At 32.7% G+C, this 13,090-nt stretch overlaps 1 protein-coding gene across 4 annotated transcripts; it reads right to left on the reverse strand.

The window, feature by feature from the left end:
- Window positions 1–667: 667 nt before the first annotated feature.
- On the reverse strand, window positions 668–13,080 carry LOC107223113 (unconventional myosin-IXAb). 4 transcript variants are annotated; one of them, XM_046743532.1, is made up of 11 exons: window positions 12,321–13,080; window positions 11,538–11,598; window positions 11,186–11,457; window positions 10,560–10,761; window positions 10,148–10,159; window positions 9,241–9,403; window positions 8,993–9,070; window positions 8,611–8,768; window positions 8,377–8,499; window positions 5,251–5,395; window positions 668–5,170 (listed from the first exon to the last, which is right to left on the reverse strand). In XM_046743532.1, exons 1-11 carry the CDS (start codon window positions 12,473–12,475, stop codon window positions 4,815–4,817), a joined length of 1,725 nt encoding a protein of 574 aa, XP_046599488.1. In that variant the 5' UTR covers window positions 12,476–13,080; the 3' UTR covers window positions 668–4,814. The 4 variants fall into 4 exon arrangements, with proteins under 4 accessions (XP_046599488.1, XP_046599490.1, XP_046599489.1 ...); XM_046743534.1 differs by having other exon boundaries at window positions 12,366–13,078; XM_046743533.1 differs by lacking the exon at window positions 10,148–10,159 and having other exon boundaries at window positions 12,321–13,078.
- Window positions 13,081–13,090: the final 10 nt, after the last annotated feature.

The following is a 13,090-nucleotide window of genomic DNA, read 5'->3' on the forward strand; positions in this document are numbered from 1 at the left end:
CTATTTTTCATAATGGCCGTCTACTACATATAATAATTATAAAAAGTTGTGATAGGTGTGTAGATAAGTCTTTTATTTATTTTTTTATCACATATATATGTATACATACGCACGTATGTATATATGTATATATGTATATATATAATTGTTTCGTTTAAAATACATTGAAATATACAAATTTCCATCGCAATAAATACGCAATTATAATTTTTCTTTTTGCAATAAAAAGTAGTGCAAATCCAGACTTATAATTTTTCATAGGTATATTTTGTGTCATTCGTAATAACAATATAATATGTATAGTAATAATAATTATTATGATTATAAAGTAATAATTATATTATCGAAATACAAAATAAAAACGTATACATATACATATATATACATATATATCCTTATTTATATATATATATATATATGTAATAAGTAAGAGATCTAGGATGGACAAGATGAAATACTGAAGTGTAAAGTTGGCGCATGAGGATTTTTGTTTTAGCTACAGTATATTATAGATAATAGATATCATTCTGTATCGATAACTCGTTTGCATTGAGAAACGGTAATTTACATTTTCAGTAACACTATTAAATATTAGTCTTCAAGTAAAAGGTCATTCGATCCAATTTCTTAGAGATTAAACAAATATTCTAAAAAAAAACTATGTTCAAAAGTGTTTTTTTCTTTTTTTTTTGCACAAGCTATCGGCAAACAAGGTTTTATAAATGTCGGATTGATGTGTTCCGATTTTTTTCAACAATTTATTTAGAATAAGTACCGTGACTCAATACAACGAGCTAATCAATACGGCAATATGATATATTACATAATTAGTTAATTTAGTGTCTATCAGTTAACAAGTATAATTATATTAAATATAAATAACTCTGGCATGACAAGTACTACTACACACTAGGACCTCGCGCACCACAGAGCGATCGTTCTGCTACTTTGGCATATTTTTTTGGACCATTGGTCATCTTAAGCTCATAGCATACCATATTATTCAAGTTACAACCTTTCGTCCGATCTGTCTTTCTCAACACTATTCGTGCCCTTTTTCATCGTAGTATAATGGCAGAAATTCCATAAAAAAAGAGGCACATGAATGTTAGAGAACTCTCTTAGCTATGGTTTTTAGATGTTGCTTGTTCGAAACCTCAATGTGGAAAGACTAAGAATTTGTTCCATCAAGTGCGATGAAGTAAGTCGGTAAAGTCAAGCCTGTCAAAAGAGACAGAATATAGAAACAAACATAGCGTCGCACAGTATTCACATTTTGAAAAATGACAATGGCTCATGTACTTTTTCATATCTACTTTCATGGACAGTGGTTAACACGTAATATCGGTATTATTGTGGATAGAGATTAGTTTAGTTTCTCTGTGTAAAACATGAAAAATGCTTCTTTTCTGGTTTTTTTTTTTGACTTTCACTATCATGTATATTAGACCTGTCCTTAAGAAGGGCAAAATCGAATTTTTAAAAAATTTCCCTCCATATTTACCCACGCCTAGGAAGCCTTACTTTTTCCCATAAGAAAAGCATTGGTTTTTCGGGATTTTTAATCGTTTTTTTACCGCTGCCGTAATTGTCATTTTTTTTTGAATTATTTCAAACCAATTTGGGGGGTAAGACCATTAAAATTCGATTTTGCCCTTCTTAAGGACAGGTCTAATGTATATTATACATGAGTGTTACAAAAGATTCCTTAATCATTTAAAATACTGCAAATGTTTTCATGCTGCCTAAATACATAAGGGAATGGTCCGTTCTGTGAACAAGTCTTGCATCCTGAGGAGAAACTTTAAAGCTCAGGATCATAGTGTTTCTCGATAATTGGTACGGCAGTATTTTTTTATTACCTTTTACCAGATTGATACGTTAATTCTTATTACCATACAGATTTTAAAATTTGTACCGACAACTTCACTACGAAATTTATCAGCCGTCATTCGTGATTGTTGGTGGACAAATTATATAATACAAGATAATTTGGTTTCACCAAGGATTACCATCCTCGATTTATCTCACATACCATCTTCTTCATCTATTAACTTGAAACTAATTATTTTGAGTTACTTTAATATGTATGAAAATTATGATTTTAATACTGATTGAACTTCAGTTTCTTTTTGCCCCTCCCCATTATCATTAAACAATCCGTTAATATTTACTAGTATATCAACGTTTATTAATAGAAGCTTGATTAGTCGATGAAATCTCAATACGTGAAACGTTTGCCTCAGTCTGCTAAAACGTGATCATCGATATCCTTTGATTTTTACTGAACCAAATAAAACTTTATATTCGTAACTACAATTATAAAATATACCATATAATTTATGGAAGACGATTAACGATACCTAACAAATCATTAAAAGTCTAAATCCAAAGATGAATCTAACGTTATTAGATGAAACAGATGGTAAGTGAATCTATATAAATATATGCAACTTTAGAAATATTACAAACGAACTGTTGTGATATGCAAAAAAATTTTTGTGCTTCTAGCATAGTTACTTTAAATAATAATGAAAACATGCTACGTCAACATTCAGTATACAATTGAAAGGAACTTAATAATATAGGTGTAAATGATGGTAACAACATTATTCAAGGTTCTAGGTTCTAGTGATATGCAAGAAATAAATTACTTATATAAAAGTTTAAACCTGTAGTACCCAAAAATGAATTTGTCTAATTTGCCTAATTTTTTAGCATGTGAGATTTTTCTAAGATAACAAAATAAATACATAACGTAACAAATATTTTTCTGTGCTACCTCGGTCAACAACTCGACTACTTTGTAGTTTTTATGTGCTTATAAAAACTACACAATATTTTCGTTTTTCCCAGGAGGTAGCACAGAAAATAGAATTTGTGGCATGTCCGCATATAGGGACTTGCCACGAAAACTACTGTTCTGATTACAGTAAAAGTTAAACATTTTAAAACTCAGAAGATACTACTAATTCAATTTAAATGTACTGACAGGTATTCGTGAAATTTTGTTATTTTACATCATGGCCATCAGTGGTATGAATTAAAATAAAATAGCCGTATCGTCACAATAATCAAACTTGAGATATTTGATAAACGAGTAAGATTCGAAAATGTTTCAGTACTCAAACAGCGGATGAAAATGTTCAGTCCTCGCTCATGTAACAAGTGAGGCTCTCAAATTAATTATATAGGATTAATTCAATCAATTCAATGGCTAATTTAATAACAAATTAATAACAATTTCTACATTGATTAAATTTCAGCTGCAGTCTGTGCATTGTCATAACTCTGTCGTAATGATTAGAACAATATTTTTTATTTCTTCTTATTTCTCCCAAGGGGGAATTATGTGTAAGAAATTTTTCATAGTAGCATTCAAATTGGACTCAACAATTGTATAAATTGTTAAGCTGCTATTGCGCTTAATGGATATGTTTGTCGTAACGATTACCAATATGTGACCTAAGATATAAATAAAGTTTTGTATTATTGGCTGCACAATTAGCGACTTTTTTAATCCTATATATTCCCAGCAGGCTTTAAAGTGCTTGCTCAAATTTGCAATTCATAATTAATACCTAAAGAGAGACAGACGTGCACTGCTGACCATCCAGTACCGTGGGATCTTTCCTTGAGTTTAAAAACATGAATTGACCAAGTTAGCATTAATATAAATATGTATGTTACATTATCCATATACTGTGAGTTAATTAGTAAGTTAATAATAGGTTTACAGTTACGTTTAAGTTACAGGGTAATAATGATTTACACAGATACTTTTACGTCCTACTGAATTATTGGTGTTACACAGTTAGGTACATTGAAATTCACGCCTTTGCTAAATTTACAAATACATGTAAAACCGCGCGTCGTCGTTGTCAATATTCAGCACACAAGGAATGCACACTCGAAGCATATGTATGTGTGCATACAAGGTACACCGAATGAAACACTCACACATCGTAATTCAGTATATTTATATTCTAATTTACGAACACTTTTATTTTTTGTATGAAGTAGCTAAGTGATTTTCGATTTCACCCGATGTCGACAGAACATAAAATAAGAGTGATGTACCTAACTTATTTCCAAATGTAAAACAAAAAATTGAAAAAAAAAAAAAAAAAACTAAATCAGCGACAATTTGATTAAAAAGTAGTTGAAATCGCAAAACGAAATAATAATCGTAATTAATACTTCATTCGAAACATAGGTATCTAGACCATTAGTTTTGAAAGTCATGGAGAACATTTTGTGATCCAAGAAATTTGTAGCTTTGTTAATTCAAACTGGATTGGCTACCATAATTTAATTTAATTATGCAAACGTACAACGATTAAATTAAGATTTATTAAATGCACGTGGAATGATGTACTGATAATTTCAATTTTGGGACAATTTAGCTGCGTAAAAACGATTTTTTCTGTAAATAGCTTAACTTTAAATGCAAAACCTTACGTATTATCTCTTACATTTATCGTATTAGCTCCTGTTCTCTATACATTTTTTTTGGTTTTGTTTTTTGCCATTTGTTCCTGTTTGTCCCAAGAGTTTGCAGTTCATACCTCTTTATTACCTATTTATAAATTATGATACTTCAATTCTTTGAGACTGAAGTTAAGCGCTGATTTCAACAAAGCCACACCGATCTACTTCATCACATTGTCACAGGCTGGTTCTGAGTTCAATAACGTTACAAGATAACCAGAGTCAATGCTAGTTGTCAATGTCATGAAACAAATCTGACGTTGAACTTTCTTTTCGTAATTATAAATAAAGTTGCCTAAATATCGACTTCTTTTATTATCTTCCTATATTCTTGGTTTATAAGTCAATGTAACATGAAATGTCTGCACGTCCATTTCAGTGCAATCTTGTGGCCCTATGGGACTGTCGTTTCTTTGTGCGACTGTACCGTCTTTATCGTTTAGTGTTTCTTCATTATTTTTCAACATTTTCTCGGCTGGTTGTTCAAGAGATACTCTAACTATCTTTGATTTGGTGACTTCCGTAGAACGAGATTTCGAAGCTTCAGCAGCTCGAACCTTCGCTCCATTTTCCTTATTTCTACGTGACGAGCTGCGATGTAAGCGTGATTTCTCTCGAGATGAGGTTCTACGCAGACTTGGTCGTTTTACAGATTCTGCGCTCACACTGAGCCCTGCAGCTACAGATAAATTTAAGACCTCACTCACGAATCCCTCTTATATTGATAATTGTAGCACTTAAAATTATGGAAGTACTCACCGATGTTACCAGAAGATGATCTGTTTGATCCGCGCAAGATATGCATAGCTGTGGGGTCACTGTCTGTGGCAGCAATTCGTTCACCTACTGGTGTTAGAAACCATTCTGATCTAGTCCTCATTCTTGCTGTCTGCCTTTCATGTACCTAAAGGAAAAAAAAAAGATTCACCTTAAAAACGCAATAAAGTTAAGTAGTGAAAATACCCAACATTAAACCCACAGGTATGAACGAATAGACAGTATTACATTTTTGAATCACGGATTAAAATTTTGGTGTTGCAGTTTGAGAATACCACCTGTACTTTTTCATATCCTTGTTTTAGCACACGTAAATATTGTAAATACTCAATACTACATTTCATTTATACATATGCCTACACGTTTGCTGTGTTAATGGAACATGATCCATTTCTTAGAATTCATAAGAAATAACTTACTAAAAATAAGGCCAGTGAACAATTATAATATATCAACCGAATACAGTACGAATCATAAGGTATGATACAACTAATTGAATATGATTGGGATGAGTATTAAGTATACAACAAAGGAGAAAAAAAAATAGATGCCAATAATGCTGGCACTAATTATTTTCAAAAATAGGTAAAGAATTCGTGATCAACGTGCAACATGCATAAGCAAGTGAGCTAAATAAACAAACAAAAAACAAGAGCAAGTACGTGTATGTGCGAAATTGAAGTCTAACGAAAAAACAAGATTTTTTTTGAAAATAACTAGTGCGTGCATTGTAAAGCAAATAACGACAAAAATTCATGAATGTATTAATATCTATTGATAATATTTGGGATACAAGAGTTTTTCGTTTTGTTTTGTTTGTGTACATACAGTTAACGTTGTAGTCTAAATTTTAAATATGAAAATTACATAAAGATATCAGTCTCCTTAATTCATTAACATATACAATCATGCAATGCTTGTATGACAATAATAATTAATAGCGTAAATAATTTTTTATTTTTATATACAATTCAAGATTCGTAACAAAGTAGGATAAATCAGATTGTGCGATTTCATAAAATAATACAAAAAAAATAGTTAAAGAGAGAAATATTAGTTTTCACCTGATATGAAAATGTGAGCTCATAAACATAGAATGTCAAAAAAATAGTATTGTTGTTATGCCTCCAGGGAGAGACAGAAATTTTAATAATTTCTTTGAGTTTAACGTTAGCTTAATAATTAAAAATTGTGATGCATTAACAAAGCTGTGTTTAATCAGAACAAACAATTCGATTCTTCGGTTTCAGAAACAAATGAAAGCAAATATCAGAAAGCGCATCGATATTTAGAAGTAGTTATGGAAGTCTGGCAAAAATACAAGATATGTAATACAACCAAACCAGAGCTGAGGTGATTACTTGGTACTGTTGCACAATTGAAATTAATATGCACTCTCTCAATATCCGTTAAAACATGAACTCAAACCAACATATGATTTGGTCTAGGTACGGGTAGAATTATGGTACAGATTTTTTCAAGTGCATATCTAAAAGTCAGGAGATTCAGGTTCATCTGATAACTACTTTTAAAACAACGATTCATACGTGGACCACAGTTAACATAGCGACAAATTATTCAATGTACAATTCATGAGGTATGTGCTTTACAAACACACAATAGCTCTAAGCATTCTCTAGTGTCTGATAATACAAGTAATAATTACTAATAATAATAATAAGAATAATAATAATGACAACAACAACAACAACAACAACACTAATAACAGTAATAATATTAATGATAGGACAAATCGTGGCAGTAATAGTAGTAAAAAGCAATCTTTGGTGGACTGAGCCTGCACGCCCGCATTATTCAATTGTGGGTTTATTGTGCATAATATAAATTAGTTTTTGAACAGTGATTATCATGGACATTCTGAGTATCTAACAACTTTGATAAATCTCAAGCTGTGTATCAATAATGGGACAAACTCTGCCAAATTTCAATATCAAAATTACCCAGTTCAAAGTTAATCTTTGAATCTCACAACTAGATTCCAGGTGAGTGACAATATTTCAAACAGTTGATGCGATATATTATTTACGATGATTTTTTTTATTTTCGATAGGATTAAACTTCGATATTTTAATGGAACACGAGAAGTAGCATCATTGAAAAGGCGTAACAAAACAAATTTGAAACTGCTCTACTATTTGACCATTTTTTTAAAGTGCGATAATGATATTTTACAGTATGGTCTGAAAACAATGACTATCAACATGCATATTTAAGTTAATACCATATCCTAATTTATCATGACGAAAAATCCTTAATTCATATTTTACATCTAGTTTATTAAAGTCTTTGAATTGTGTTTAAGGTAGAAAAATTGTTCATTTTTGCGCGCTTTAATATTACACCTACATATAACAATTATTCGTTTAAAACCGGAAATAAAAAAAAACAATTATGTGTATAACATTAAACAATTTATGGAGAACTAATGTGATGTATCGAATATCTCAAATCTGTACTCAGTTACGGAATGACCAATTACAGTCTTAGCTCAGCGAACGAATTAACTCATCAATACAAATAAATTAACGAGAAAGATGTTTCTCAACGCGTTTGAACACCGCAAAGTGTTAATTTAAACAAAGAACTTTCGAAGTAAATTAATTTTCCTAAAAATACAAATATTCAATTTTCTCTGAATTTCGTACTCTGAAGCGTTACATTAAATATTTAAAATGAATTTGAGATTCCGAGGCAAATATTATTTAACTTTTTACCAACTAAGTCTTTACGAGTCATATCTCCATTTATGTTTTTTTTGTGTATAGTTTTTATTCTACTCAGACTAAAAAATTCTCTTTGCAAAATGTTACCCGCTAATATAGTAATATTGAAGCCAATACATGACGTATGTAAACTTATTGTCAGTCGTTTCCTTCACAGCTGTTTCTTTGGACTATATAATAGCTTCAGTACCACTATCAGATTATGTAATTGTGTTTTATATATTAGGTCTTAGATTTGAACGTCAAGCAGTGCTACATTGAACATTCTTTCAACTGACAACTCCTAATCTGGAATGCTTCTCTCAGTCACGAATATTAAGCAAATGTCTACAATACAAGACTTTTAGGCCTCTCCCACGCCTACCTGTGGTAAGTAACTGAGACTCTTCGTACTCTCTGCATACCGGTTGACAGCTCTGAGCTCGTCTAGCGTCATACCGGCATGCCGCGAATGATGGCTGCCATTACTGGATGATCTGCTTGAAGCCTGTAGTAAATTATTTTTTTGAGAAATGTTTTTTTTTCTTTGTTTTAACCAAGTGCAATTATTTGAGGGTAGAATAAAATTTGATGCTATAAATACGCAATTAAAACTAACCTGAAATAAGCCATTCTCCTCCAGACTAACTGATAGCCGGGTGTAACTCTCAAGTAAAGTATTTTCGGGTATTATTCCAAGAGACGATGTAAGATCCAAAGATTCTGGTACATGTATTAAAGCTGGTGTGGATTGCGATTCTTCTTGATGTGACATTGCTAAAATTAGACAGTTTCTATTTAGAAAAGAAACAATGTGATGTTCCTCAAAGCCGCTACTTCTCAAGAATGTTGTCCTCATTTGAACGTACGAATTGTCAATTCTGAATCAAGTTATTGAAATTTATTGTCCAGTATAAACTACTGAGGGGTTAATGCAAAAATTTCATGCATGAAAGTATTAGATTACAAATGTTACATAAGGAATAATATTCTGAACTTACATTCTAAATTTAATTTCAGGCCCCATCTTTCACATTCATACTGTAGCCATGTCTTTTCTGCTTCCAGCGATAACTGCCCTGAAACGAATGATTTGGCTTGAAACTTTTTTCTTTTGTCTTTCAAACCCATTCTTTGCACTGTAATTTACGTGCATGGCTCTCGTAGAGTGATAAATACTATTCTTAAGATGAATAGAGACTGGTTACTGACTAGGCCTACAATCTATTTGGTGTGTTGAAATACTTACTAGAAACTACCGTATCTGGAGGATAACGAAAGCTGAAAATCCAGTCTTCTTCAACCTTCAAAATTCTTCCTGTGATACGAGCATAAAACTCATAGTTTTCCCTTCCAAATAAATTTGAAACACCAAAATTGTCTATCATGAACTTCATTATTCGAGTTGCAACCTGGGAAAAATTCATATAAAATTGATTAATTTCAATTTAATTTAATATGTTGAAGTATTAAGAAAAATTTCTTTATGTTCATTTGAAATATCTTTTAATAAAATTCTAAATATAATGACCAAAATTTAATTGTACCAATTTAATGAAGCTAAGATGACAGAAATACAGGTAGAGTGAAACAAGAGGTAAATATGATATCATTAATGCGGAATATTACACTTTTGTGTACAATACAAAATTATGTATTTTGAAGAAGAAAACGTCAAATGGAATGAGTCTGAAAAATTTCCGGAAAATTGGATTCAAACTACAGAATGATGGTTTCAGCTTCTAAGAATTCGCGTAGAGCTTGTGATTCTTCATGGAAGAAATTTGATTTTTCAGAATTAAATTGTTGACATCTATTTTTTTCACCTTTGAAATATATGAACAGTGAAATTTGACTGTGCTGTAGCATGTGATTCATTTCAAGAGTTTTGAAGCAGTAATGAGTGTTCGATATCAGGCGCCTTATACTCAGGTATAAGAAGATGTGAAAACAAGAAACGATTGATAGAATAGTATTGGTACAAGGTGGCAACAACACCTTATTATTACCTGTAACGCAACATTATATATTGCACTATGAGAGACACAAATGCAAATGAGAGATAGTGACACAATGAGATTATGTAAATTAGTTAGCAACCTTGGGATGGTACAAAAATCAAACATGTAACACAATTGATAATGTTGTAAACTTACTGAGACCTCCGCCTGATGGTGATTGTAAGCAAACATAAAACAAATGGTTATATGATATAGCAGCACACCAAGTGAGCGCAGCTCATCATGCATTGAAATCCAATATTGTTATGCGATCCGTATGTGTAGTTAAAGAATTTAAAAAATTCACTCACACCATCATTTATGACAAGTCATGTTTGAATTCTACTCTGTTTACTACTACACTCTGTGTTATGCGTTAGTATTATTCATCACATGTTTATTGAATATTATCTTTACATTATTTCAAAACATTAATTCGTTAATATAATCCAGCTCCAATACAATGATTAAATCTTATAAAACCACTACCATTTTTAAAGGAAATGACATATTTTGGAAAAAATCCGCACAGAGTAAGTTTGAAAAAATTAATAAGGTGTCAGTGTACCTTGAACCTGAGCACATCTTCCATTTTTGCTGTTTTTCCATCACTTACACAGCTCTGGAAAAAGGAAGGAGCCACAGATACTCCGAGAGCTTCGCTGGACATTCCTGTCCGAGCTCTTTCACTATTCACTGCGACTACCCTAAACGTTCCAAACAATAGTACAAGCAAGCGCTGTGTGTAGACTGGTAGAGATGTGATTAATCTATAGAAAACAGATAGATAAGAAAATCATTTAAAAGTTAGACGAATCATAAACCTATATGTCATTTAACTAAAATTTAGTTCCAACAGAAGTCCAAAGTTCAATAGTATTGTGCGATCGCTATCTTAATCTACCAATTCTTTTTGTTGATGATACTAGTTTCACTATCAGATTATAAATTGACATGCCACCTCATTCGAAACATAGTCCTTGAATGATACGTTTTCAATTAGAAATTGAAATATTTCTATTCCAAAGCCATAAATACAAGCAAAAAGTCACTGTAAGAGGAGTGAAATGGAATGAATGAAAATATGCACCATACAGTTGTCTAATTAAAAAGTGTACTTCCTTTCTTATGAGTAAAATTTTTAACTTTATTTAAGTTGTTTAATGGGTACAGGTACGGATCACTTATACTTACTTGTGAATCTGGTCCCTCTGTTGCTCGATGCTATCCAACTGTATGACTGTGAAAAGCTGCTGTTCACCCTCTCTGCCAAATACTCCGCCAGGAATTTTACGTAGGAACTTTTTGAGAACACTGGCTATGGTATAGACACTAAAATTATCCATGTTCACCAGTCGACCGGTTTGCAAGAAATGTATAAGCTTCTTCATGTTTCCTTGGTGTCCCGGCGCACGAAAAACATCTTTTCTAAGTGGTGCTTCTTTGTTCAATTTGAGAATCAGAACCTGCAATGTTATTTGTGAATGCATGAACATTGGACGAAAGACAAACCTTGGTATTTCAGAAGCTGATGAAAAACTCTTACCAATAAAGGACCGGGTATATCATTCTTGCAAACTTCGTCCAGTGGTACTCCAAACTTCACTCTGAAACAATATTATTGTTAAGACAAACCAGATATTCAACTAGCATTCAAGTATGTACAAGTTTCTAATTCAAAGCAATTATTTTCTGTTATGATATTAAAAGTAAAAGCTTATCTTAACGACTGGAATAATTATCAGGTATTATTTACATATTCAAATTACAGCTGTCTGATTAATTATTAAAAAGAAAACAGCATCGAGGTGATTTTGTTGCATAACTGATAAATATTAGTATTCAACTTTCTACTGTTCACTTTATTTCGTATTTATAATATTCTGGGAATAATTACCAGACTAGTTTCTAATTAGAAGGTTGCATTACATAAATGAGATCATCATTTTCTAGAAGCTGATCGTAACTTTTTTCTCTCTTTTTCACATTACTTCATCACTTTGAAAAGACATAAAAAAGGATTTAGTAAATATAACACTGAACAAAAGTTTTCCAACTCATCTTTTTGAGATGAATAAACCCAGCAAGCAAATCAGCAGTGACAATTAAACAAGGGGAAAGGAGAAGACTGTAGTTGAAACGATCCATCAGAATGAGCAATATTTAGGACTCAAGACCGTTGGGAGAGTGTGCAGTTACACTATCTTGGTTAAACGCTGATTCCAAGAATGCAGATGAATGGCAAAACAACAATATAATGGAATTGGAAAATTGAAAGAAAGATAAGCTTGGTGTGTACAGAATTTTGCAAAAGTTTAAAGAAGCTTACAAAAAGTACGGGATTTCAGTCAAGAGTGAAGTTGAAGAGACTAACTTTTCGAGACGCCTAGGGTACGGCGGGACCGAGGATGGGTGCCCGCAGCTCGTCACGACGTTTCCCAACGTCGCCGCTCGACGATGCATCCTCTCCGTCCAGCTGCTCATTATACACGCGGTGTTACACCCACGCAAACTTTTTACGCGGTGCGCGTGGGACGCGAACTGGCGTCCAGGTCGTCCAGGAACTTCGCTGTCGCTGCCACGGACGACACTTCTACCACGCGCCACACCGCGACGATAACAAAACCCCCCCACCACAAGGCGCTGCTACCTGTGGCAGCTCGGAGCAACACGAAGCCAACGTATAACAGTTGTCGAATTTATGTGGATCATGGGATTTCCTAACCTCGCCGATCCGAATATACACGATGCATTCCTGAAACGCGACTGGTTTTGTGGCCTGCAACAGGCCACAAAATATAACCTATCTTTTGAATAAATAATTAAGACTGTTAAACCCCGACATTTTTCAACCACGGTCTTTCTCAAACTGACCGCAGCCAAAACAATTGGACACATGAAAACATTTCCACGGGGGGGAAAGTTAACCACACCTCTCTCACTTCATTTCAAAAAATCAATATGGCCTCGGCAAGTCTTTATTAAATCCGTGTTCTTAAACGTCACAGAATATTACCCATCTTCTGCTGGTCGATGTAGTAATAAGGACAATCAGCGATCGCGAAACTTTTTGGTGACTGAAACTGTTCGGTTACGTTG

The sequence above is a fragment of the Neodiprion lecontei genome, chromosome 6 (assembly GCF_021901455.1).
Source record: "Neodiprion lecontei isolate iyNeoLeco1 chromosome 6, iyNeoLeco1.1, whole genome shotgun sequence".
Classification (NCBI taxonomy): Eukaryota; Metazoa; Arthropoda; class Insecta; order Hymenoptera; family Diprionidae; genus Neodiprion; species Neodiprion lecontei.